Genomic DNA, 27,967 nt, shown 5'->3' on the forward strand with positions numbered 1-27,967 from the left:
TTACTTGTCATTAATTTAGCAAAACAAATGCAAAATCTGAGCAAGAGAGCCAAACCTTGCGTTACCATTGCTTCTATATTTGTGATTTTAGAATGGCTTACAAGCAAGTAAATACATGCACACTGGCCATGTAGTCTACTTAACAGTACTACTCTTTTTTGGCCTATCCATGGCCACAGCTAATTCTTGTTCATACATAGTGTAGCGAGCACCTTGGGGCACATGCAGACATTGGCTTGGTTGTATTCACCTTCAGAACAATTTGCATGGAAATCATTATTCATTTGATTCCACACCATCCCTCATTTATTAAAAAAGTTTTCAAGGGAAATGTCTCCAAATGTCATGTTGCTGCATGACATTCAAAATCCTGTATACTGCTTTGCTGTAGTGCATTGAAATGTTTTTGCAACATTCATTTTAAAACAATACATTCCCATCTTTGTACGTATTTGCACATTTTAGGATAACTTCAGATGTATGGAATTAAGAGAGTGGTTGTTATTCTAGCCTTTCCTGGTGAAAAACATTCCTAAGGGGAATTTCCAAAGCCCAAAGAAGTTTAATGTGATGCTGACAAGAATACCGACGTGCATTTAATAACTGAGTGATGAGTAGGCCGTTAATAGTAAGATTTCTGAAACAGTTAAATACAGAGATCGTATGCTCTTTTTATTGGCATACAGTCACTACCCATAGAAGTGCATTTGTGTCAAAAAAATAATTTTCATATTTACAGGAAGTGACAGAATTCCAGTTGTTGGCAGAGTATATAAAGCTTTTCATACACAATCTTTTTCATTATTAGACAGAGAAAATAAAATCTGAACTGAAAATCAAATTCAATGCATCCTGGAAACTGTATTCCTCAACAGCTTTTCTTAAGCTTATTTCTAGTTTCTTTCTGTCTCTCACAAGACATCCTTCTAGGACATCTGAACTGTTATGCTACCTACTTTCCAAAAATTCCTCACTCTTACCTAGAGCAAAGAGTGTAGTGAGATTGGATCAATACATCATTATTTATATTCCTACCAATGCAAGTAAAGTTGTGTGATGTAAATTATGCCTTATTTTGCTAATAAATGACTGCTTACTCTATGTGAAAGATATAATTGAGGGGGATGTTATAATTTATAACTGATTATTTATCTGTAACAGTGTTTTGATAAACATGCATGTATTCACTAGCAATTAGCTTGCTTATTAAACACATAGTTAAAATGCATTTCTTTGCTCTGAAGCAGTTTATTTCTGCATCTTATTTATGAAAAAATAACAGTGGTAAAAAGCTGCATAGCTGAATTTTCACTTAGTTAAATGGATTTATCTGTTCATGAAGACATGCTTTCCAAGTTGCCTGTACTAGTACCATTTCTTCTCAGAAGATAGAGCCAATCAAAGAGAACTTACTTCTATGTTAAGCCTTTTACCTTTTACACAACTGGTGTCATTCATACCAGACCTTTTAGGCACAGATCTCTCCATGAATTTATGTTCTTCTGTGACAGTCATTGGCCTAGAGTTGGGTATTGTTGGTTTGTCTTTTAACTTACATTACTTCAGTCTTGTTTCTAACAGCAATAGTCAATTTCCTTAAGTAGGTAATCAGTGACCTCTTTCACTTTATGGAAATACAAAATTTTGTGGTATTGCTGATACATCAATGTATCAGCTTTACATGAGTCATAATTCTTGAGACACTAAGGACCTACCTTTAACATTCAGTACACATTTAATGCATGTGCCAAAATGTAAAGTTAACCTATTGTCAGTTTTCCAGTGTGTACTGAATGACGTTTATAAACATGCTCCATAAAAACACAGAAAATTCTGAGCTGTGGGTAATATCCCTGAACATCCAAAGATCTCTCTGAAAACTGGGTGAGGAATATAGTTCCAGAGCTTAACACTGCCACATGAGATCAGTTAATCGCACATATTCCTACTGGGGTTCAGTCTGTTTAACTATAGCTTGTATTACAGTGACCCATATTTTACACACACAGCATATAGTACCAGCTAGACCAAAAAAAAGGGTTATTAAAAAATCTATTACACATATCTAAAGAAAAATAAGATGTCTTTTCTCTGTTCTTCCACACCCCAATAAAGTAATCTTATTTATGTCCATGGATTACAAGTGTTTCATGTTAAATCTTTTTCAAGTACTTTAAAAATCTGTTATACCAAAAAAGCTGCCTTTTTCTTTTTTTTTTAAGTACTTTCTACCATTTACCACAAAATTCAGGTGCAAGAATTTTAAACAAAAAATGAACTAAAGAGCTTTATTGACATCACAGTACATTCAATAGTAATTTTAAGAACATTACAGCTGAAAGAGAATGGCCTGTTTTATAGTCTTAATAAGCACTACCGTTCTTGAAAAAATGTAATACAAAGAAATCCTATTATTCTGAGCAGCATTTGGAAAAAATACACCTATTTACAAATAAAAAAAGGATTCTGGTTTCACCTACGTAGCCACAATGTGCCTCTATAATGAGACAAGCCTTTTATAACTCATGGAATTTTTAAATGTCATAGCACTGGTGCCATAAATTCCTCAGCGTTTACGACGAAGAGGAGTTGTTGATCTGAAAAATAAAGGAAAAGGGGGGAAAAGTTAATTGGAAAAAATAAAATACCCCCAAACCCACACACACTTTAGGCATAGTAATTAATAGTTTTAAAAGTTTTTCCAAAGTTACTTTTGCCTAAGACAAAATGTTTAATAAATACCATACTTTATTAAAAAGGTTCATATGCCGTACACATGAAGACGAATATAAAAAACTTTTTAAAAAGAAGTCAGACAAAATACTTTAAAAGTATACTACCTTGATCGTGACTTAGACTTGTGTTTGCGGCTTGCCTTCTTACCAGACCTTTGAGATTTCTCCATGGAGCATGACCGAATATGCTTCGATTTCTTAGCCTTCTTTTCTTTACTGCTTCCTGGTGATTCAGAACTACTCCTTGCACTAGATTCAGAGCCTGATCGTTTTTTGCTATCTTTGGTAGTAATTTTTTTGCTTTCTTGTCTGGAATCCTGTCTTATTATTTTCACACATATTGAATCACTGCGAGAGAAAGTTCTTTCACTGTCTCTTTTTCTCTTTAATCTACTGTCATCATGATTGCCAGTCTTACTTTCTTTTTCCTCTTTTTTGGGCTTATCTTTTCTTTTTTCCTGATCTCTCTCCCTTTCTCTGTTCTTTTTTTTGTCTTTATCTACACCTCCACCCTGCTCCTTCTTCCTTTCCTGATCTTTACCCTCACTTTTATGTTTGTGCCTATTTCCAGTAGGGCTTCTACGCTGGTCTTCGGCTTTACGTCTGTCCCTGCTCCTGCTGCGGCTCGCACGGTTGGCTCGCCGGTCTCTTGAGCGGCTGCCGCTTCTACGTCTATCCCAGCTTCTCTCTCTCGAAGGACTCCGATTTCTCCGCCTCTCCCCCCTTTCAGCACTGTGATTTCTACTAGATCTTCTCCTTTCCCTTATTTTCTCCCTGCTCCTACTCCTCTCTCGCCTGTTTCTGTGAGAGTAACTCCTGCTTCTACTGCGCCTAACTTTATGTGACGGTGTCCTACTGCGACTGTGTCTCTTCTTCCTTTTGGGAGAGGAAGAACGTGAAGTGCTGCGACTACTACCTGAGCTAGTGCTATACGATGAACTGGATACTGTGCTGCTACTGCTGCTGCTCCTGCTATTGCTGCTGCTGCTACCACTGCTAGAGCTTCTTGACCCACTCCTTCCTGTCCTCTCTTTACCCTCTTTCTTGAGTTCTACATCAGGTGTGATTGCATTTGGAGATCTCTTCTTTTCATGAACCATATCTGCTTCAATTTCTTTTGCCTCCTGTGATGCTAAGTTATTATTCTGTTCTTTGTTGATAAATTCATTCATCTCTTTTGAAACTTTTTCATTTTGTAGCTTTTCTTCTGAAAAAAGAAGTACACAGAAAAAAAATTGCAATTGATTTAGTGCAATATGTCAGTAATTTCCACACCGTTACACTGACAAAACCAAGTTTCCAAGCACCTCTCATAATACTTAAAATTAAAACACTGTCACTATACTAACTACTTAACAAACTACTTTTTTTTCCTTATAATTCTAGAAAAGTTGTCCTCTTGGTTTAGAAAAAGTGTAGAGCCCAGTCATTTTAGAAGTCTTGAGGCTATTTCATGTTTTAGTGGTTTAAGATGAAGTTCTCAAACAAATATCCTCCCAAACTGATCTACCCACAAGACTTTTTCCTTTTGCAACCTTTCTGCACACCTGATTCTCCCTTTGTCCTTCCTACAAGACTCCTCATCAGTACAGGAGGAAGTACTGATGCTTTCTGCCTTTCTCTGAGCCCCATTCATCTGGGTTTGAGGATTACTGTCTGGTCTGAAGAAACTATATTTCTCACACAGTGAGACCCTCAGAGCGTTTCCCAGAAGTTTCCAGAATAAAAATTATTTTTATTCAACCTAGGATTCTTTGCATCACTGCCAACTTTATCTCCCCATTTTAAATTGAATCCAGAAAAAAATAACTGACATACATTTTTTGCCTAAAAATGGCCTTTTGATGTGGGCCATCATTTCCTGAATTAATTTAGGGAATAAAACTGCATCTAGAAACCCAGAGTGGTCCAAATAGCAGCTAATGGTCAAATTTACCCAGAAAACAATTACAGCTGGTCCCTGAGTTATTAGGCAATACAGGAGGAAGCCAGTGTATGTTAGAAAATGCTGTATTGTCCATTAGAAATCTTCTGCCTTTCCAAAATACTGCTACAAATGAGATTCTGCACTAGCATTCTTCAGTATTTTGGATGTACAGAATCAGCTGCTTTACACCCTAGTTTTGTATATCTGCAAATAGTCCCAGGGAGATGTCTCCACACTGACATCTGGCTTCCTGCACTAGGAAGAGAGGTCACAGGCCACCACTCAGACACTCTCCATATGGCTATGCCTTTATGCATACATCTTTAAACACTCTAAGAGAGAGAGGACCATTAAGAAAACCAAAAGTTTAGCTAGTCCAGCCTTTCATTAAGGGATCCATATGTCTTATTTTCAGGACTTTAAATAAGAAGTTAAAGGAGGAAACTATCAATTTGAAGTACTGTCATAATAGCACTTTCTCCTCCAGCCTGTGAACTTGGTTCATGACTTCTTAACATTGCATCAATCTGTAGACAGCTCTTCAGCACTGCGAGGTGACTGTGCTACCATTTTGGCCTACATTATTTGTACAAAAGGACAAACCTTACCTTGTATGGAGAAGCAGAAGTAAATCACAGGGTTTTGGTTTTTTTTTAATTTGAATTTAAAAAGCATTATTTATAAATTTAGTTTCGTATTTTTTTTCTTAAAACTTGTTTCTTTGCCATCAATTTACATACACTAAGTAGTCAACTCCATTTGCACTGGCACAGTAAGAAGACTTCATATGATTTACCTTCTAGCTGTTTTTCTAGTAGTAGCTGCTGTTCTCTCTCTTTTCTCCAAAACGCTTCCTGTTTTTGCCTTATTCTGTGTCGCAATTCCTCATCATCAGTATCAGATGATTCAGAGCCTCTGTCACTCCTCTCATCTTCACTGTCTCCTGATCCATAACCACCCAGTCCACCTGCGTGCATAAAGTCCAGTCTATCACGAGGAAAGACTAAGCTTTGTTCTTAATACTTCTGTGAGGCAAAGAGGAGAGTAACATTGCCCTTCCTTCACTTCCTCGTCTCTGAAGAAGTCACTTTATTCTGGTAAGTGCCAGTGTTGTTTGCCAGTGTGTTCAAGGCCCCCGTATCTGCATTGATGGTCACTGTCTGCTTCTACTCCTTCTGGAACAGCTTGTTTATTCTCAGCAAGCAACCACTGTGACCATGGTACTTTTTTCCATTGTATGGAAAGGCAAAAAAGCTCCCTGTGGAGACTGTAACAGTACCTGCCTCTGTATCAGCAACGGGACAGAAAAAGCCTGGGATCTTTCCCAGAAGACATCTCTGAAATGACTTCAGCTGCCTCCATAGTCCAAGGCTACAGAAATTCTGAATGCCATATCAATTTTTCCATATGATTTAGAAAACTCTGCACTTTGACAGGAATGGAGATGGAATAGAAACAGATTTTCTTCTCCCCCAGAGATATTTTTAACTACTGGACTGATAGGGATAAAGTCAGTTTAAACATCTGACATGGATTTCTTTCAGTCTGAGGTCCTTAGGATCTTTACTGAGTTAGTTTTGAAACATGAATACTTGTGATGATAACATTCAATCTAATTCATCAATATTCCATGTAATGAACACATAACTGATCACTGACACTGCTGTAGTACATTTTAGATGATAAAAGTCATGTTGGGAGAAATCTCTTGCAGTTGTGTCCCAAGGCTGGAATTTCAATCTCTCTTTCCTGTGTTGTTTCTGGCAGTATATGATATGGGAGCCTTTGTGTTTATGTAGCTTTTCAATAAAATAATAATTACAAAGATTATAATATTTTTTCACATTACTCTTCTATCAACTTTCCACTCTGGTTCATATGGATCAAGACAGAAGAAAAGTATGAAATAGTATTACTTTCTTTGAAGGCTGCAGTGTGCTTCTGAAGCTATCATACTTTGACATGTAAATCTATCTAAAATTTTTATTTATTTTCAAAATTAATGCAAGATTCTCATACACTAAATCACACTGCCTAGTCCTTTACTCCAGCAACTATCTCACTTATATATCAGTAGGACCACCTGTGGAACAAACAAAGGTGCTGATAATGATGAAGTTATGAGAAAGTGACCCATACTCCCAGGCAATTAAAATCTAGTTTCAAAATGCAATTTCTAGAAATGCAAGGCAAAAGTGAAACTCCCCCTTTAAGCCCTCTCAAAAATAAGGAACATACTTACCGAGTCCAGTGAGGGAAGCCAGTGCACTGGACTGTGCCAGCTGTTTTGCAGGAGCTTTGTATCACATCAACAACAGGAACAACATGTTAACACAAATAGCCACGATTTCATAGTCATGAGTCTATGGTATTGTTAAATCTACTACTATTGCTGTTCTTTGGAGGGAGAGAAGAAACATTAAAAACGCATCATCCATTTAAAACCACTTCTAGATTTTCTGACCATGAAGATTTAGAATTTAACTTCAAATTAACAGTGAACAGAAAAAAAACCCAAATATATACTCATAAATCACTTTCCAAGTTACAGCATCTGCACATAATTTTCAGCTTCTGTAGTTACATACTTAGATTAACACTGTTATGTTAAAATAATCTGTTCTGTAAGTACAATACATGTTAATAGCAAAAGCAAATTAGTTACTAATTGAGGACTCAAAGTTCATCTCTTTTCACTTCTGAACAGCTTTGAGATAAAGATGATAGTAGTAAGGAACAGCTACAACTCAAGAACCATTGACACAGGTACCATTTTAACTGAAATGAATTGTATGAAAAAAATGGAATAACTCAAGTAACTCACAATACACTGCACAGGACGACAGTACATGATTACTGGATTTGAACTCTACCAAGTTGGATGCATTATACTGGAATTGTTCTTGAGGGAGAACTATGGAGGTTAAATGTTCTAAAGACATGCAAATACAGAATTTTCGCAGAAGAAACTAAAAAGAAAAAAAAACCTCCCAAATCTGGCATACCTTTAGTTGCTTTACGGTGAACATCTTTGGCCACATAATAGATTTCTTCATTTGTGACATCTAAGAGAATCTCTGTCAGCAGCATTTTTGTCAGCATCATCTGAAGAAAATTGCATATACAATTAAAGTCCAAAACATCTTGAATAAATGCTGCATTCAAATTATATCCATACAGCTTCAGTTCTTTTGATGACTATGAAAGTCGTCTCCTGCACATTTTATTTAATGACTTCTTTCAGAAGACATGACTAAAAACCCAAAAAAATATTGAAGCTGTTTAAATGTGACCTGATTTCACAACTTCATAGTTAGTATTTTGACTGTGAATTGTGTCTGCATGTATTGCACACAGCTGTATCATCTCAGACATTAAGATCAGTGCCCTGGATAACAAATGAATATGTAAATCAGAAATGTACTTAGACTGATTCCAATTATTCTTTCAAAAAAAAAAAAAAAGAGCACTTTTCTGACGGGTATGCTGCCTGTAAAGATCATCAGAGGTTACTTATATAGCATTTTATTATCACATATTTTCTACAAAAACTGAAATGGCAGCAGCTAGTTCTCCAAGTTGTTTATGTCTGACCAAATACTCTACAAAAATATATTCATTGAACTTAGTAGAATTCAGGGCCTTAATTAACAAGGATTCACAAGTATGAAGGTTGTGCAGACACAGTGAAACTGTTGGTGATCTAGGATTTAGGGTTGTAGCATTTCATTGCAAGAATACATTTCTTAAATTCCCTTTCACAGGAACTGAGGCTGAAGCATAGATTTGAAATGGATGAAATTTAATCAATAAAAGTTTTCAGAAATTTGATAAGTGAAGCAAAACTATAGACTTAATAAAGATCAATGCAAAGATTTCAGTCATTACACTCTTTCACTATTGTGCTAAATACGAGTTATATAACTGATATCCTTGTTTCTGTGAGAAAGACAGCATTATGAACAGATGTAAATATAACCCTGCTTTACTGTACAATGCTTATTCTGCCTCTGTTGACATTATCAGGCATAGAAAAAGTGATTTACTTTGATATGCCTGAAAAGTATGAGCAATTAAACAGAAATACTTAGTAAGAACTACATTATTCATACCATTTGATACTCCTTTTCTTCTTCTGTCATTTCTGGTTCACTTTGCTCCTCTTGAGGAGCTGGGGATGGACTCCTGCTGATTTTCCCAACACTTACAGCTTCTGTGTTTTCAGCATCTTCATCTTCCTCATCACTGTCCTACAAGCACAGCATCATACACCTCAGGAAAAACTTAAATATCCAGCTCCTTAGTTTCTATTTTTAATAGTCAACTTCATTTACTTTGTACTGAAATCTGTATTACAAGTTATCATCAAACCATTTTTCTCCCTTCTTAAAAAATATGTAGGTACATATACCCACAAAAGCTAAGAAAATACTTAGTTGTCGGTTCCCTGCCAGACACATACTTTGGACTACAAAAAAGATAATTGCTAAAATGAAGGCAATGCAAGGTTTCCTAAATTGGCTCTGTTTAGCAAATATGGGTATCTTATTTTTTTCAGCTGCTGATTTGGAATTCTGACTTTGAAAAGCTCTGTACATTCCAAAAGGAAAAAAAAAAAACAAGTCCAATTTCATCCTTGTTTCTTTGCTATTACAGATTAAATTATATACTTCTACCTCTTAGCCATCAAAAACTTCAAAACATCAAGTAATTATCAAAGAGCAGCAGCTTAACCCTAAACAACAAAACCAGTGAGGTAACCAGGAACACAGAGTGTCTCCTTTGAAGAGACTAAAAAGTTGATACCTTTCAGGAAATACAAATCTGAGCAAAAAACAAGCCCTTCTACTTACAAATTTACTTCTCTGAGGTAACCGTGGGCCATCCCCTTCTTCCGCCTCCTCACTTTCCTTTTTCTCTTTTTTAGACATCTGCGAACGTTGCTGCTCCATTCTCTCTTTCTCCAATTTTTTCTGTTTTTCTCTTTCCATCTTTTCCAGGCCCTCACGAATCCAGGCAGGAAGAGTTCTACGCTTCACAGCATCTACATAATCAAGGTTTACAGTTTTCCAAGATGAAAATACCTTCCCCCCCACAAAAAGGAATAAAAATATCCCCCAAAACAAAAAAGTAAATCCCCCACCCCCATCAAAACAAGTCGTACATCTGATTGTGGGGAAAAACATTTATAAGGGCTTTTACTTTCCCAGCTCTTATTTTCTATGAAAAAGGTCTTCAAATTTTGCAATTCTTTATAAAATACAGCTTTTACATTTTTTCATTAAAGAGTGGTTAACATGTACCAATCTGGGGAGGCTCCTGCTTCACAGGCATCGCAATAGGTGAACGCTGTCGATCTCTGAATGAGGGTCTTTCCCTTCGATTCTGAGTAGGTGCGGGAGGTGCTGGAGGACCTGGTGGCCCTGGTGGTCCTGGCTGCCAATAAGGTGGGTGAAATCCACCTTGAGGTGGACCAAAAGCAGCCCCATGCTGAAAGAGTAATGCAGTTTATTTTTCTTCACATGGTAACACTAAATGTAGCATGTGAGCAAGTTGGTCTACAAAAATCCATGCAAGTAGGAATCCATGATTTCTATGCTACTGAGATCTCTCAATCTCTTTTACTGTGGTCCCCAAGAAACAAGTTTCCTTTAAATATTTAACGACTAAACTTAAGACTTAAGCAGGGATTCTTAATAAACCTGAAAGGGTTTCAACCAATCTCCTTTCATATTGTGCTAAACATTAAGCTCTATAATCACTATCTCCAAAAGTTCTATGCCAACTTAGCATCAGAGCATGCAGTTAAATAAAGTGTGTACAAAACTAAGATTTGAAAGTCTAGGTATGTTAGCAGTCTTTTAACTACAACTTGAGAACAAGAATTTAAAGCTCAGCCTTTTATTACATAACAATTTTGCACTGTGCACTTTCCAGTAATTTTTTACAGATCTTATTAATATGGCTGATTAAAATATTAAATGCATAAATACACAATTTTAGTACAGATTCTGGGTTCTGGACAATCTGTATACAATCCAAAAGTTGTAAGTCTTGAGGCATATATGAGGAGTTTTTTATTTTAATATTTACTGGCCAGAAATACTAAATAAAACTATTTAAGAAGAGAGTGTTCAGGAAAAAGGGTATAGTATCAAATATTCTACTGAATATTTAAGTGGCTAGCATTAAACCACTCTCCACTACAATTTCAGGTTAAGCATCTCTCTTTCATTCAATGCAAAATAAGTTTTCTGTAATACTTAAAGAAACTAATTTTAAGAGTTTGTCCCATGACAATAAACAAAAATTATTATAAACTCACGTATTGGAAAATTATTGGATCTCTATTTAACAATACTATTGAACAAGAGAATTGTAAGAGGAAAAATAATCTAGAAGATAAAAAATAGCTGAGAAGATAACAAAAAAATTTCTGCCCATCTTCCCTTGTATTTGTTTATGAACAGGAGGTAGGTTTTTAGACAGCTAGTTTGTCATTTATATCAGGAGTTCTGAAAGAAAAATACTGAAAATAGAGGAAAGATACAAAACTTCTTTGTGTTTAACGGTCTGTGCAATTGACCCTGCTATTATTAGTGATAAAACCACCTACATGTTTATTATAGTATACAACTTATATGCCAGAATGAAGAAAAAAGTGGATATGGATTTATTCTTTTAGAAATACCATTGTTTATTCAAAGAATCACAGTAGGTAGATATGGAAAAGATCAATGGATCATCCAGTCTATCTCCCTGCAAACAGAGGACTGTTTCCTGCGGTACATTATCTAGTGTATTTAAGCATATCTTTCTGAATTTTTTTTTTCCTTCTCCTCTTTTTTTTTTTAACACAAAGCTACATAATCTTAATTTATATACTGGAACACAGTGATTCATTTTAATATTGCAGACAACAGCCATTTCTCATTAATACTGCAGAAAAATAAAACCCTTTGGCCTCTGAACAGAACTGAGAACTTTAAAGTATCTTCTGTCAAGTGTTTGGTTAAAGTGTATCTTAGCAGATAACAGATTCTGTAGATGTTTGTAGAACTGAAGAATGAAAGTCGCCGCTAGATGATATTAGAGGAACACATCCATGGAAGGGACTCTGTGCACCTACAATATTAAAGCAACAAATATGTTTCACCTGATAGTCAAACTGGTTCACTGGCCCCATTGCAAAATTATCGGGAGGTCCCCCAAAGTTGTGATTGTTCTGGTTAAACATATGCCTGTTGTCAGGAGTAAATTCCCCACTGTCCTGACTGTTGCTGTCTTCCGATGGAGGAACAATTTCCATTTGACCTGGGGTTGGAGTCATCCACTGCTGATCTGGAGGTGGGTGAGGGGGTTGGTGAGGCATTCCCCATTCTGTTTAGGATTTAGAATACAATACAATACCAAGTTAGTATACTTTATATGAGTCACCAATCACTCAGTGTTCTTGTATTTATGACAAGGTTCCTCAAAGCACCACAGATGATAAAGCAAGGAAGAAACATCAATCTGCAGACTGTATTATACTGTCTCAATTTCTTCAACTAAATGAAGGAAATACAAATAGCTGTAGCTGAATTGACACATGCAGTAGGGGGATAGATTTGGACAGGCACAGACATCCTGTAAATTTGTTTTTATAAATTTCTAGTGATAGTGAGTTCACCAGAAGACTTAAAAATTGCTTAAACTGTTAAAAAACTGCTCCTACTTCTCTATGTCAATTTTGAAAGCAAGGAGCTCTTTTACTATTTCATATAATAGACTTGAAATACCTACTATGGAAAGAAAATGGTGTTGTAAGCAGTACAATCACTGAAACCTGTGCTCCAAAGCCTTGAGTCCTGATAATGGATGATTTCTTGGATTGCCCACTATCTAGCACAGGTCCTAGAATAAGCTGTAGGCATAAGCCCTCAAACATACGTTACAATTGACTAACAGAGTGAAAAGGGTCTAAGGAATGAATTAACAGCTCATGGGGCCATAATTTTTGACTTACTCCTTAAAATGACAAAAATTATGTGCACTATACAGATACTTATAGACCGTGACACAGCTGCCTTATAACTCTCACCAGTAACAGAATTACTGTCTAGCCTCTCAGGTTAATTCCTACCATTCATCCAGTCCTTTAGTACATTTTTCTAATATTTACTGTCCTTCCCATCTGCATCATAATGAGATCAATTACTATAGCAACTAAAAAGTGTTATTATAGCTTTTCTATTTCTGTGAAAATTTCTACTTAGTGTACAGAAACACAGCTAGAATACACTCTGCCACACAGAAAAGTTTAAAATTCTTACATGTGCCTATAATAACTTGTAGCCTAGTACAGGTAGGTGAAACCTGATGGCTACCTCCCTTTTATTACGCACATATAAGAACTACCAATAACATATTAAGCCTACTTATATTAAATGTTGCATTTCAATAAATTTGGATAGTGACAGCGAAAACTGGGAGTGCTATGCTTTCAGCCATTAACAGAATCAAGCACGAAGTGCAGTTTTCCCCAAAACAACTGAAGACAAGCACATAGGCTTACTTTCTTGCTCATACACTTCAAATTGCATTACACTACAGTGTCATAACCTAGCTTTCAGAAAACAATTTCAGAAAAATTCTTAGCAGAAAATAACCCATTTCTATCCCATTCTTATTACCAGTGGTATCTTGCGAAGTTTTAAAAAGAAATTTAATTTTTGGGAAAAAATAAAGTTTGGAGGAAGTTAAAAAATACAGAAAATAATCTATACTAACAGAAGCCTCCAATCAACTTGAACTTAAAATGATTGAAAAATGCTGACAATCAGATACCTAAGTTAAAAACGCTAAATCCTAAGTATATGAAACACAATAAAACAATATTTTTCACACAGAATTTTACTGATCTTCCTTTTTAAAGATTTTATGACACCTAAAGGCAGCATCAGTTATACTGTGAACTCATTCTATAAGTCAAGATCATGCCAGAAGCAGGTATTACACTACAGGAGGCAACAGTAGCTCTCTAAATAGGAGCTGCGATAGTCAACTGGTGGTTTTGCATTTTGAAGCCTGAGGGACAGGGCATCTTCACATAAAAAAATATCTGACAAGAATAAAATGAAGAAACATGAAAAAAAGGAATGAACAGGAAAGGAAACAAACCTGGCTGCCACATTCTGTTGAAATTGGGATCCCCCTGAAAATTATTATGGTTGTTTGGACCAGATTCTATTCCTGAAATGTCCTGTCCATTTGGCATCATTCCTTGTTGTTCCACTACATTCTGTTGCCCTGAGGCTTCTCGCTGAGCAATCCATGCTTGAGCTAATGCAGCCCAGTCAATCTGGCCTAAAATAAACAGAGGAAGTTAAAAAGGTTAGAACTCACACATCTGAAGTGCAATACTGTTTCTCAATTACATGTCTTATTGCTCAAGATAAATGGGCAACATTTAGCTTCAGCAAGTTCTGTGAGCACCATTTAAACTTATTCACAGTGTATAGCAAAAGAAACAAAGCAAATGTCAGTGTACAGACTTGCTGAAGTACAGTTTCTCTTCATATGTTCAAAATGTCACAAGGCAGATTACTTTACATTCATGTTAGCATTGAATGGGTGGTAGTAATGCACTTTTTTCATATGTGAGCTAATTTTGACATCAGAAATTAATATATATATCCTTATATTATAAATTCATGAAGATTTGAGAGTAAAAAAGATACAGTTAGAAAATTATTCTTCAATATACCCTCTTCGTATAACCCTTGCGGTATATTATGTTACGGTTCTCACTCCCATTTTTTTTTCCCTTTATTGCCATTCCTATCAGTAAATAAATAAATTGCAGTCTCAGATAAGAACACTAGTATGTCTTCTGCTTATTGTCAAATTAGGAAAACTCTCCAGTGAATTTAACAGAAATTAAAGTGACAGTAAAACCTGTGTGCCTGATCACTTTGCCTTAGTATTAAACACACACCTGCACTTTCATCCATTTCTCTATTTCTCTTGATGTTTTGAATTGTTGCCACCTCATTCTCAACTTAAGGCATATTATGTTCTACTCTTTAAAGCACTTGGTGGTTTTGGTGGAGAAAAAAAATTTCACACAAGAGATCATGATTATCACTGCTGTAACCTAAATCAAGAACCGTTTTAGTTTTCCAGTGAGGTTTTTTTACTGTATATATAATCTGCATTAATACTTCTGCCACACAGGTACTGAATAAAAAAAACAGATTCTGTCAAAAAAAGGATTTAGCTTGGCTAAAGAACTGACAGGGACACATATCTGGTAACAGAGGTCTAAATGTTGATCTGTATGACTGGTAAAATGTTGGTAAATTGTGTAGGATAACTCAGGTTTCTTGCCTGTATTTGCATATTATATATTAACTATGTGAAAACATTTGGAACCTTTGTATGTTTTCTAGTTCAGAAAAGCATCATAAATGTATTATCTTGAGAGCAGCTACAAAGGCAACTATGAGTCATACTCTGTTACGAAGATTCAAAAATTTAAATGACAACACATTAAAAGAATTAATCCACAAAGCTTTCTACATACTTACTTGGATCTTGCTGGTGCTGAAATGACTGCATCCACTGCTGTTGGTTCAAAGGCCATTGCTGCCAAGGTTGTCCACCTTGATCCCACATCTTTTAAGTCTTTATACAGTCTATATTTCAACTAAAAATAATAGTTGTATGTTTAAACAGATGCCCATGAAATATCACATAACTGAAACTTACATAACTGCAGATATAGTTAAGCCTTGCAAAGCAAGCTGAAGCAATGCTGGCTTATTATTTTAAGCTGGAGGAAATGGTTCATCCTTTGAAGTAATATCTGAAATATTACTGTAAGATTTCAGGAGTCTAGTATGCTTTCTCTGTATTTTCACAATGAAATTAACTACCAAATGATGTTCAAGGAGAGATATGACAAGTTTGTACAACAAGATCTCATCTGGCAATAAATGCAATTTAAAGCAAGTCAAAATATAAAAGGCATGATTGGTATCTTTGCCTGCTTCTTAGGAAAAAGTTGTGTATTTCTCCAAACAAGTGTCATGCAAGGCTGTTAAGCAAGACAGAAGTCACCAAATGATAAAACACATTGTTAATGATTGCACAGGAAAACTGCACAGGTACAAGACAGTGCCCCACATGCATGTTTTATGCATTGTACAGACTCTTTTTAATTTATATATATATATATACAGCTTCAAATCTGAGAAAGAAAGCCAGTTACCACATTGTCCCTTAAAATCATGAGAAACAATTTTTGCTGTGCCATATATATCCTCACTGAGCAGGCAGCAGCAGCCCTAGCTCCAGATGGCAGGCAGCAGAGCTCCACAGCCTGCTTCCAGTGAAGCTCCAGGGCCAGCTCTGTGTGAATTTGAGGAGGCACAGCAGTCCAGGCTGGTGTGCCCGCAATGGCACACCAGTTCCTTCCAGTCATTTGTACATCAGCACACACCTAACCTGCTACACATGGAAGACCTGAGAGCAGCCACCTGCACTGCTCCAAACAGCTTCTCCAGAGACAAAGCCTAGGCACAGTTCTGGGAACACCTCACTCCAGAAGCAGTTCCCAAAATCAGTATGGTAGGAACGCACTGAGTGTGACCCCCTCTGCCCTACCCAATCTGTTAAGAACTTCTCAACAGGCTTTCCACTCAATGAATATATCCTGACGGAATTTAACATACAATCCCTAAGTTCACGCTATTAAAGCATTAAGCATGTGGGTTGTTTCAAATACTCCAAACTTAAAAGAAAGAGAAAAATTCATTCCCTGAGGTCACAGGAGCAGCATACAGGACCCAGCCGTGGCTCACAGCCAAGTGCAATACAGAATAGATGAACAGAGCCTCCGTGCTTCAGAACAAACCAGTTCAAAGCAGCCAGTGCCACTTGGGTGGCCAGCCAGGAGCAGCCCCAGTGGCTCTGAGGGAGCGGGACACACACACCCCACCCTCGAGCCCGCTCTCGGCACACGGACAAAGCTACTGGAGTGGAACCTGCTGGCAAAGGCATCTTGTGCTCACCCGCTCACACACGGGACTGCATGACTGCATAGGCAGAGAGCATCACTCTACAAAAGTGCACCACACAAAGAGCTGCACTCAACATCAGGGGCATGGGCCATGCAGAGATGAACACAAACTTGTATTTTGCATACTTCTGTCAATGAAGTTCTTTATCTGAAAAACTGTAGGTCGCCTTTGTTTTGAGACTACTTACTGTCAACACTGTACAAAAATTACATCTGTGGCTCTGAAACTCTCAGCTGCATTTTGAGAGGGCTTTAAACAAGGCCAGATTAACTTTGACAACAGGGGGAGTATTGGGCAAAACCTATCTAATACTTTATTATTTTCACTATCTTTTCTTGCCAAACTAAGTATGGAGGCTTTTTCCCATTTCATGAATACCTTTATGCTATTCAAACCTTTAGTAAAAGACACTCTCTTGTCTTTTTCTTTTTTCACCTTTTTATCTGTACCTAGTAAATTAACTTTTTTATACCAGCTGAGTGTATGGGTGGCTACTAATGCACTTCATGCAACATTTTAGCTGACCCCTTAAACTAGCTCTCCAGGTATTCACAGACACATATTTCATACACTAGACATGAGGAAGTAACTGCAAATACTATTTTCACCCTAAAGAAGAATGTAAGTAAATGTTTCTTCTTTCCCTCAGTTCATCTGTCCATCCAGAATAAAGATTCTTTCAAATGTCAAAATAAATTTGTTTACATATTAAAAGTTATAAGAATTGAGGTTTCAGACTACCACTACAGTGCACAGCCTCATGGTGCTGCTCCTTTTGTTTCCAGCTGTTAAATCCCACTAGCAATAATAAACATGGATTCCACTAATTCTGGTAGCACTTTTTTACCTCAATATATAGTATGTTGCAACAAGTTTGTGGAATTACACTTAAACTCAGCAAAAGGTTTAGTTTTTTTCACTAATAACTTATAAGACCACTTTGCATATAGCTGAATGCAAAAAAAAAAAAAAAATTACACAGTTAAATACCAATTTCTCTTATGAAAGTGTAACAATATTAAGACCACTTCTACAAATGCAACTAAATTGGAACCTCCTACACACAGCTTTTACGTGGTAGGATTAGATGAGATTTATTTTTACTGGACTTGTTCTATCTCTGTCCTAAAATCTTCAGTATTACAGATATTTTTAAACATGTTCCAGCTAACACAATTCTATATCTATTTCTCAATTGAAATGGACACTTAGTATTCGGGCTACTTTTTTTTTCTTTACTCTCAGGCCTTGATCCTCACTATGGACAAACTGAAGCACTTGTTTAGATCATTAATAAGGTCTAAGACAACAGATGTCTCCACTTCTCAGTAAAACCTGCCCTCAAGACAATAACTGCCTAATTATTTTACAGGGTATTCAAATAAATCTTGTGGAAAATATATATTACCTTGCAGCCCTGTACCAAGTGGCATCTAAATGGTGACCAAGGGATAAAGCAGACAGGCAGTGACCTCAGCAGCAGCATTCATTCACCTCCTGGCTGCCCCATCAGCAAGTTATTATATGCCCTAGGACACTGAGGCCAAGTCCACACTCCTACAGGAAGGGGTGCTGAAGGACCCCCCCGCCTCCCCATTAGAGAACAGCACTGACCCAGGCCACCTCGCACTCTCTGGGTGCTTCCAAGCACATCTCAGGTGTGTGCATGGACCGGGGACCCCACAGGCAGTTAACACATGCCCAGTCTAGTTTGGAAGGTCACAGGCTTTCCCTCAGTGCCAGCTGGCTGCAGGGCCAGAATAAAAAGCACAGCTGGGTTTTAGTTGTTAGCACAGACAGCTGCTGATACACTGCTCTGCAACATAATATGGCCCAGTCTTCAACTTGCCCTAGAGAGATTATTTCACCTTACTACTTCTATTCTGGGGAGAGAAATCAGGTGGGGAAGTGCAAAGCAATAGGTCAAGGCATGCAGCTGGGTTCTATTTTGATGCACAACATTATGACAAGACAGAAACAACAGCGTAAAACCCTGAAGAACTTCAACATTTGGCTAATTCAATTTATGCCACTCAGAGCACTAATTTAAAATCACTGCAATTTGAAACAGCTAATTTTAGTTTGTGAACTGTATTTGAAAGCTTTTAATTCTGTATTGCATTTGTACTTCTATGTTTTTCCTGAAGAAATGTTGATTTTCATAGGTTGATAACGATAAAATATGCTGGCTTTCAAGTACACAGATTTAATACCAAAATCAGTGTAAAAACATTCTTTACTAATCAGAAATATGTACTGCACAAACACTTAAGCAATGACATAACTTTTTTTTATGCAATTGTACATGCAGAAGCCCTTTTCCAAATATGATGTGAAAACTGTCCAAAACTAATTTTTTTGTTTATTTCAACACATCTTCCTTATTGAGCAATGTTTGCTTTACAGAAGCAGGAACTGGATATGGAAGGAATAAAATTCATACCTTAAAATGTTTATAGAAGTAATCTTAACATATACAGGCTAAAAGAGAAGGTAATGTATCCAAAATTTTTAATATTTAAGACTAAACATGTTGGCTCAGAGCCATTGAGCAGAAGAGGTTAATTCTAGCACCTCTCTTTATGGTGACCTGGAATAGCAGGACATGGTAATTTTCTGGGAAACAGGCTCCCCTGCTTTTTAGTTCTCCACTTATTTTCCTGCATTTTCTCCAACTTTTCACCAGCTGGTACAAGGTAAACATGAAAAAGGTACTTGATATAATTTTTTTTATCTACTACAGGGAAGCTACAGGCATTTGAAGACAGTTCATTGTCTTCAAAAACTGTTTTGCTAAACACTACAGTGTCAAATAATTCCATCTGCTTTTAAGTTTCAGAGGCAAACCCCAACCTAGTTTTAACTCTAACTAAAATAAGCACTTATGCTGTTTGATGTTAGTTTATTTTACATAAAGGCAATGTAACTTTGTATTCTGCTTGGGAAATTTCACTGAGTATGCAAGGACTTTTCAACAGAATCTCAGAATTGTCCTGTCAGACATCACTGACAGTTTCCTTCCTAGTGATATTTTAAAAGTGTCAAAAATAAAAACAGATCAAGTCAAGTCATACAGTAATGAACAAACTAGATGTGAGAGTCACCAATACAACACTTTTGAACCTGAGTCCATAAACAGAAAAGGGCACAAACTACTTTACAAAGAACTCACAAAACACAATGGAGAAAATGTAGCCTGTTTGCAGTAATTTTAAAATTACTGCAAGGGATTGACCTCCAATACCAAGGCAGGGGAAGAGGAAACAAACCCAAAATCAACAAACAATGCCTCTCATCCACCAAACCAGTAACTTAAAGGGTTCAAAGAACTGGAACCTCTTGTACTAACGTATGTGACAAGAAACAACCTGAGACACAAGTAGTAATTAATAATGGAGCAAAGATACTCAAAGTCTGCTCCCACTAACTAAAATATGCATTGACAAAATTACCTTAGGATGCTAGACACAAATAATAAACAAGTTTTTATTTCTTACAAGTTCCCAAATCTGCATTACCTGAAAGAAAGAGGTTTCACCTAATACAATGGATAGCTCTACTTCCCACCAGTGACCTAAGGCCAAATACACAGCAGAGCATCCAAATGACAGTGAAACAAACTTTATTTTCTTCTGAAGCTGGAGGGGAAGCAGATGAACACTGGCTAAAATTAACTCAGTTCAAACGTTAGCAAGACACTTAGTAACAGAAGGGTACCTCAACTGAGCAGTCATTAAGACATACTGGTTCTGACATCACTAGTGCATACAACAGGTTCAAAGAATGGATCCATTTTATAGGCACCTACTTACAAAGGAAAATGCAGACACTACCCCTGCTTTACAATGATGGGTTAAGGTTCTTTTACTTAACTGTTCTACCCTCCAATTCAATTGGGCATAGCCTTTTTTTCTTTCCTCCTCTCTCTCTAGTACACACACACAAATAAACAAAAGAACATTTATTGGTGCTTCAAGAGCTGTTCCCTGATGTCAGATCACAGAACAGGAACCTGAATCTATTAAAAAACTGTTTACCCATGAAGAAACAGAAGCCAATTCAGGATTCTTTTTGTTTTATACAAAAGCACAATCACATGAGCAAAACACACTCACTTTTAATTTCAGTTACACGCATTTAACAGATTATGGAAAGTTCACACAATACCTGAAAATCCTACTAGAGTTCTTAAGAGCAAACATGTTCTGAAATATGTTCTTTCACATGTTGGGTTTTTTTCTTTACAAATGTCTATTCAAAGGCTGGACCAGAATTCAATGAAGTTTTATTAAAGCAAATTACTGGTATGAAAATGTGCTGCCCTTGACAGGACTGCTGGTGAGGGCTCCCCTGATGATGATAAAAGCTGAGACAGCAACACAGACAGGACTTACCTCAATCACCATCAACCTCTTAGAGCCAACAGCACTCAAAAACATTTAAATGTGGTGTCAAACTCTCTACCACTGTATTTAAACTAGCTTTTCTTTGCATAAAGACAAAGAACATATTTTAAAGGTACCTTTCCACTCCCCTCCTCTCCAAGCATCTCAACTACAAATTACACCTCAATGTTAACCTGTTCTTCTATGGAAAAAAAAAGGCACCTCCTTCAAACATATTTGTTGGATTAATAAGGTATTTTCCAACACAGCTGTATGTGTCCAGACACACCACACACTGAAAGGCACACATTTAGAAGGTACTTACCACTACACAGAGTCTTGAGTGATAATTCACAAGCTCATCTTTAACTCTGGGAGACCCACCCAAGAAGTTCCCACAAAACACATAAGTTCCTTCAAGATAGCTGTATTTCCACACCAACAGGAATATACTCTGTCAAGGAGAGCATGGTTTCCTGAAAATTCACCAATGGCACAGGGCTTAGTGAAGGCCCTTGATGGCAAAGATGGGGCCATCTTTTAGACAAGGCCACCAACAGAACTTGAGCACTAACAGGCTCAGTCAGGTTCCTTGGACAATCTTACCTAGTTTCATAATGTAAACTCATAAAATCCATTACCAGTTCAACAGCACTTGTGCAGAGTTAACTGTGTTCTGACCTTTAAGATCTTTCAGGTCTTTTCCAACCTAGTCATTCTGTGAATTCTTTGAATTCTGTGACCTCTCAACACTGGAGAAGAGCAGTCCTATGGAGCAAGGCTCAGTCCTGGAAATGTCAAAAGATAAAGCCTGCTTGTCACCTGGAGATACTATCCTCCTTAAATGTCTTATGACATTGGCTGCAGCAGAACTGAAAAATATCAAGAAACTTTCCCTGGAAAGATAAGCAAGATCTGTCCCTAAACAAAATTTAATACTGCTAATGGATAAAGTGAATTGCTCCAATTCATGCAGCTAGTCCAAGACAAGAAGCACAGAGACCTAGGAAGTTAACTCAGCTCCAGAAAAGCATCAGGAAGATAACTAACCATACCAAGCTGTCCTGATAACTGCATCTTGCACACTCTTTCTTGCTCCTTCTAAGTAACTCCGATCACTCTGACAATTTGCTTCTTCCCAATATCAATGTTACACACCATCCTAACCGTGCAGAACACCTTATAACTCAACAGTTTCTGCAGCAGATACAGAGATTCTCAGTAGCTTGCCAGGAAATTCATGAAAGTAAAATATCTTAGAAATGAGAAAAAAGTAATCTTTGGAATATGAAATCAAGTATTTGTTAGAAGCTAGACTATCTCAACTCAAAGAAATCAGGAGACAGCCTAGAAGTCAAACTGTCAGTAGAAGGAGAGTAGCACACACCTTCTGCTCTATCGTGAGCTGAAAAGATCAAGGTTAGGAACTCCTACATCAGACATCAGTCTGGACCTGATCTTCAGGGCACAATCTGGTGGCTTTTCCAACCCTATAGACAGGCAGACTAACAATTCTGGAATCTACAGAGCCTTTGCATCACCTTTCTGATAATGCTACTCATCATTCCTGAAGAGCAGGTCAACATATGACATGAGATGGCCTGACAAGTTTTAATTGCAAATTGAACTCTTAACACACAGCTGCAGGAGTTTTTCCGGTGACTAAAGATTTGTCTTGCAGGCATTCCAAACAGGCATTGCATTTAGCAAAGAAATAGCCATCATCTAAATAAACAAGGAAGCTGAAAGAGCAGGCCATCATGCATACTCTTAAGAGAATTCCTACACAGCTAGTCTTTGTACCCCAGGGTTTAAAGACAACACGCTCTTTTGCACTCCATTCTCAGGTCAGGTGTCTTGGCAAAAAAACAAAACCAAACAAGAAAATAAAAACCAAACATTTAAAAAAACCCAAACAGCAAAAGCTAGAAAGATGTTTCACATCCTCTAAGGTAACCTGACAGTGCAGCCATGAGTTTTTGACTATATTTAGGTCTACATAGTTGAAGGGTAAGACCCCAAGAGGTAGGAGTCGTGGTTTGTAACAAACTGCAATTACTGGTTTTGAAACAAATCATTCTCTAACAGTCAGTGTCATTAGCTAGGTAATATTTTGGTGTGAGTTTAAGACAATACAAGCAGCAAAGGCACATTAGTCTCTGATGCTCTTTGTAGAACCTGGGCTACAGAAGTCATCCACATCACATCTCGAGAAGGATCTCAAAAGCGTCACATACTCTGTGGACAGAGTTTCTTTATCTCATATAGATTTAGACTCTGAAGGTGAACCTAAAGGAAAATGGAGATGTTTCAGGAGCAGAGCTCCTTGAAATCAATAGCCTGATTTCTTGATCTTTCACGTGCGTGCCTTATTCTAAGGTAAGGTTTTTACCCGTCATTCAAGGTAGCTGGTATTGACTCTGTGAAGTTTTAGCACTGTTGAGTGAAAGTTCATAATGAGTTTCCATGATGAATTTTGTGGAACTGCTCAGTTGCAAGGAGGATAAATCCAATCCTACATTCACCACACCAGGATCAAAGCAGTTAGTAGAAGGACAGGAATAAGGCCAATACCTCCAAGAGTTGAAGCTGAACAAGTGTTGCTGCAGAGCTGTTTCCCTCCTCACTTTCCTCCCACTGTGCTAGTGCTTCAACAGGGCCATGGCAGCAAAGACATCACCAATGAGGCTGGAACGACTAGTGGATAAATACTCTAGGGATACAACACCAACAGTTCACATAGTTCTCCCAAGGAATCAGAAAGAGCAGCTCATCTGTGGTATTATCAATATCCAACGAAGCTGGAATCCAAAGTCAATAATGGACACACACAGTACAAACTCCAAAGATGTCTATTTCAAAGTACTCCCAACTGGAAAAAACGTAAACTGAGCGCTTCTTCCATGACTGTGTCACTGGAATAAAAGATACTTTTCTGTAAGAACTTGTACATAAGAGGTCCAACTGAAAAGAACTGCAAATGAAAAACAGCTTTGCATACGCAAAGGAGCCCCCTTACCAAGAAGAAAAATTTAATGCAGAAAGGGTGTCACAAGAATTATCATTAGCTGGTGGTCTTAGCATAGGAGATCCAGGTAAGTCAGAACACTTCTGCAGTTAAAAAGATGTGGGAGTCTGGAAAAGTGCTGTATCCTATGCATCCACAAAGAAGTGAACCCTGCAAGTTACTACAGAGTGGCTGCAGACACATTTACTCAGAGTCAGAACAAATGCATACCATCACTCAGACAAAAACATACCAGCTTCAATTTTACTTGTAAGAATTAATATTTACTACTATATTATACTCAGCTGTTGATTATAAAATCAAGTATTTATGGCATGATTTAAGTCTGCACTAAATCAGAAAAAGTTACAAAAACTGTCTTGCCTATTACTCTGTTTCACTCATTACACTTTCACTTGGCCAAACACTTCTGTACATCATGTAGGGGACCACCCTAAGTTGTTCCTGGTATTTCATGCCCAGGTACTATGCATCTTTTCTCCTCTTGAGAGCCAGAAGCTACACCTATGTGCCTGCTGGGATCATTAGCAAGATGACAAGTCAAAAAACATGTAAAATCTTCCAGCTCACTTATAGTTGTGTATCACTAAAATTTGCTCCACTGCATTTTTTAACATCAGAACTATTCTTTCTCAGACTGAAGAATAGAGGCTTTTCAAATGTGTAACCAAGATCCAAAATATAGAACCACAAAAAGAACTGATGAAAACAGCTTGCTCAGTATCCATGAAGTTTTCTAGAACCTGGTTCACACATCAGTACATCTGACTAATATTTACAATGCTAACAAGATGAAGCAGCATGAACAAAGGTCAAATAAAAAAAATTAAAGAAATTAAAAAAAAAATAAAAAAGAGTACTGTGAAATCTTCCTCAGGGAGTTACTCAGGGAGTACAGCTTCCAAGGTCTGTCATTTCAAACTTAAATCCATATATCCATTGAGCTGAATACAACTCTTTTTTAAAAGAGCAAAAGGACCAGATATTGGCATTCAGGTACCATTTACTTATTTTTTTGTATTTCTAATACATAAAGACAAACAAATGATTTGATTATCATGAAGTACCAAATCACTGCTAGAAGATTTACTACCACTGAAACATTATCATAACTTACGTAGTTTAAGTCAAAACTCTACTGGGTTTGGGGGGTAAAAAAATTCCAATCTGATTAATTTTTGCATGTATCATTCTTCTGGAAGTCCTGATGCAGGATTTTCAATTAGCCCTGTAACACAGCATTATTTTTTTCTGAAGTGAATAGTCCATCTACAACTTCCTCTGCAATGAACCTGCTCTGCACAAAAATTAATAGTGCCAATAACTAAATAAACAACTATTCCTCACTTGTCATGAGCAGATATTGACCTCAATGATAAATACGGTTACTACTTAATAAGGGATCAGCTAGTGATGAAAGTAAGAACACTTTAATAACACCAACCCAAAATATTATTTGTCACCAAAAGCAGACTTAGAATCACCACATACCTCAGTCATGAAAAGATGTGAGACTAGACACTCCTGTTCCCATTGAATCTTTACATAATCCTGCACTTAACTAAAAATCAAGCATGGTTATAACTCCACTCTGCCACTACAGCTTATAAGGTGAGTTAATCATTAAAAATTTGTGGAACTGTACTAAATTTGTGGACACTTAAGCCCTACAACACCTCTGAGCCCAAAGTATAGAAAGCATTCTTATCAGAGCAGGAGTTTGTATGTCATGTGGGACAAAGGAAGTCTTGTAATGGCATAATAGCAGAGATGACCCAAGGTTTGCTGCTGCACCAAACAAATTAAAAACCAGGAGCTTGTCTGTCAGCAATCCTAGCAGCTTGTGCCTGGACAAAGCTGAGACTTTCAGTTCCCCTCTGTTCTACAGTCAGGGGAGCTGCAGCCTCTGTCACTCCCTTAAGAGCCATCTTTAGTGCAGCTGCACTCCAAAAAGGTTTCATACTCCTACCAACAGTATGGGTGTTCAGCTGGACTGCACTGGTATGCGTAACCCTGTCTTTGGAAAATGATGTTAGAACACTGTCTGCTGGTAGACATGCTTTGTGCTTTGCAGACCACCATTCCCCCTCCATGAAAGGCGGCTGATTCTGTTTTAAAACAAAGCCTTTAGGGCAACCCTTGTTTCCTGTATCCCGCACCTGCCAATACACTGTTGGCTTGAAAACATTTACAAATGCTAACTATAAGAGAAGAAATTAACAACAACCAAGGTGGCTGAATACCCTGCATAATCACTTGTTACAGAAACTTGGGAATTTTCAGCTGGGGTAGCACATCATAAATTATCCAGTGGTTTGGGTTGGAAGGGACCTTTGAAGACCATCTAGTCCAACATCTTGCATGAAATGATGTTGCTGAAAGTTCTGTCCAACCTGATCTTGGACATTTCCAATCGTGCAACTTCTCTGAGAAACCTGTACTACAGTTTCTCCACCCTTATCATAAAAAAATTCTTCCTTATGTTCAGTCTAAATTTATATTTCAGTTTAAAACTATTGTCCCTCATCCAGAGCCCTGGTAACAAGTCTTTTACCATCTTTTTCATATTTGAAAGTACCTTTCATACCCTTTAGGTACTGAAAGGCAGCAATAAGGTCTCCCTGCAGCCTTCTCTTTTCCAGGCTGAACAATCCCAGCTCTCTCGCAGAAGAGGGGCTCTAGCCCTCAGACCACTTTTGTGTCTCCATCCTTAACTGTAAAGCCTAGCACATCCTATTAAAATTCACTCCAATAACTTTGTGGGATTATCTAATGAAGTACAGAGAAACTGCAGGGATAAGTGCTGAAAGCAAAAAGGCTTTCAAACTCATCATCTGTTTGAGAAGCCATTTAAAAATACCCTGCGTTTGCCAAGCTACTGGTCCAGCTATCTTACCAATGCTGCTGTGTGAATTTCAGTTCTCTGGAGCCCTCCAGTGGAACAAACTCATAGGAGCGGCCACGAAACCCATGAAACAGCACAAATACCCCACAAATACATTTCATCCGCAGGAGCCGGGCTGCTGACACAGCCAACTACCAAATCCCGGCGCACATGTTGCTTCCCTAACTAGGCTACCGGCTAAACCAAGTAGACACTCTGCCCCGCGGAACCACGGCCGCTGCTTCCCCGGCAGCCGGCGGCTCCCGGCGCGGCCGGGCCGGCTGCGCGCTCCCGGCATCCCAGGATCGCCGGCCCCGCGAGGTCGCGCGCTCGGCACCGGCCTCTCCCGGCCCCGCCGGGGCAGCGGCAGCGGCGCGGGGCGGCCCCGGGACATGCGCAGTGCCGGCGCCGGGCCCGTCCCCACCGGGGACCCCCGCCGGGGGGGTCGGTGCAGGACGGGGGGGTCCCGGGGGTCCCCGCCGCCCCCCCGCGCCCTGGCCGCGCATGCGCGGCGCGCCGCCTCCCCGCCCCCCTCCCCCCCCCCGGACGGGCGGCGGGGGAGGGCGAGCGGCTCTCGGCTCGTCCCTTCTCGTCCTGGCCGCCGGTTTCCGCTGTCGGCGCCGCCGGTTCCTCACGCCCGGCGAGCAGCTGCTGCTGCTGCTGCTGCTGCTGCTGCCGCCGCCACCGCGGCGCGCGGCGCCCTCCCGGTTCGGCTCGGAGCGAAGGGGAAGACCGGGTCAGCGACACCCGCCGGCCCCCCGGGAGCGCTGGCGAGCGCAGCCCGCCCCGCTACTTACGCGCTCCCCCGCCTCCCGCTGCCGCCGGTGCCGCCGCTCCGCGGCCGCTCTGCCCCCGCTCTCACTCCTCGTCTTCACGGACAAGACAATATGGCGCCCGCTGGCGCTCACCCGGAAGTGAAAGGCGTCACGGTGCTGACCCTCGC

At 38.6% G+C, this 27,967-nt stretch overlaps 1 protein-coding gene across 1 annotated transcript; it reads right to left on the reverse strand.

Annotated features, from left to right (window-relative positions):
• Positions 1 to 651: 651 nt before the first annotated feature.
• PNISR (PNN interacting serine and arginine rich protein) lies at positions 652 to 27,967 on the reverse strand. The gene is made up of 12 exons (XM_068184136.1): positions 27,822 to 27,967; positions 15,234 to 15,352; positions 13,825 to 14,010; positions 11,819 to 12,042; positions 9,966 to 10,152; positions 9,516 to 9,706; positions 8,775 to 8,912; positions 7,668 to 7,767; positions 6,905 to 6,958; positions 5,459 to 5,629; positions 2,841 to 3,942; positions 652 to 2,597 (listed from the first exon to the last, which is right to left on the reverse strand). The coding sequence occupies exons 2-12, from the start codon at positions 15,319 to 15,321 to the stop codon at positions 2,567 to 2,569; spliced, it is 2,472 nt and encodes an 823-aa protein (XP_068040237.1). The 5' UTR covers positions 15,322 to 15,352; positions 27,822 to 27,967; the 3' UTR covers positions 652 to 2,566.

Source organism: Anomalospiza imberbis, chromosome 3, assembly GCF_031753505.1.
Source record: "Anomalospiza imberbis isolate Cuckoo-Finch-1a 21T00152 chromosome 3, ASM3175350v1, whole genome shotgun sequence".
Taxonomy (NCBI): Eukaryota; Metazoa; Chordata; class Aves; order Passeriformes; family Viduidae; genus Anomalospiza; species Anomalospiza imberbis.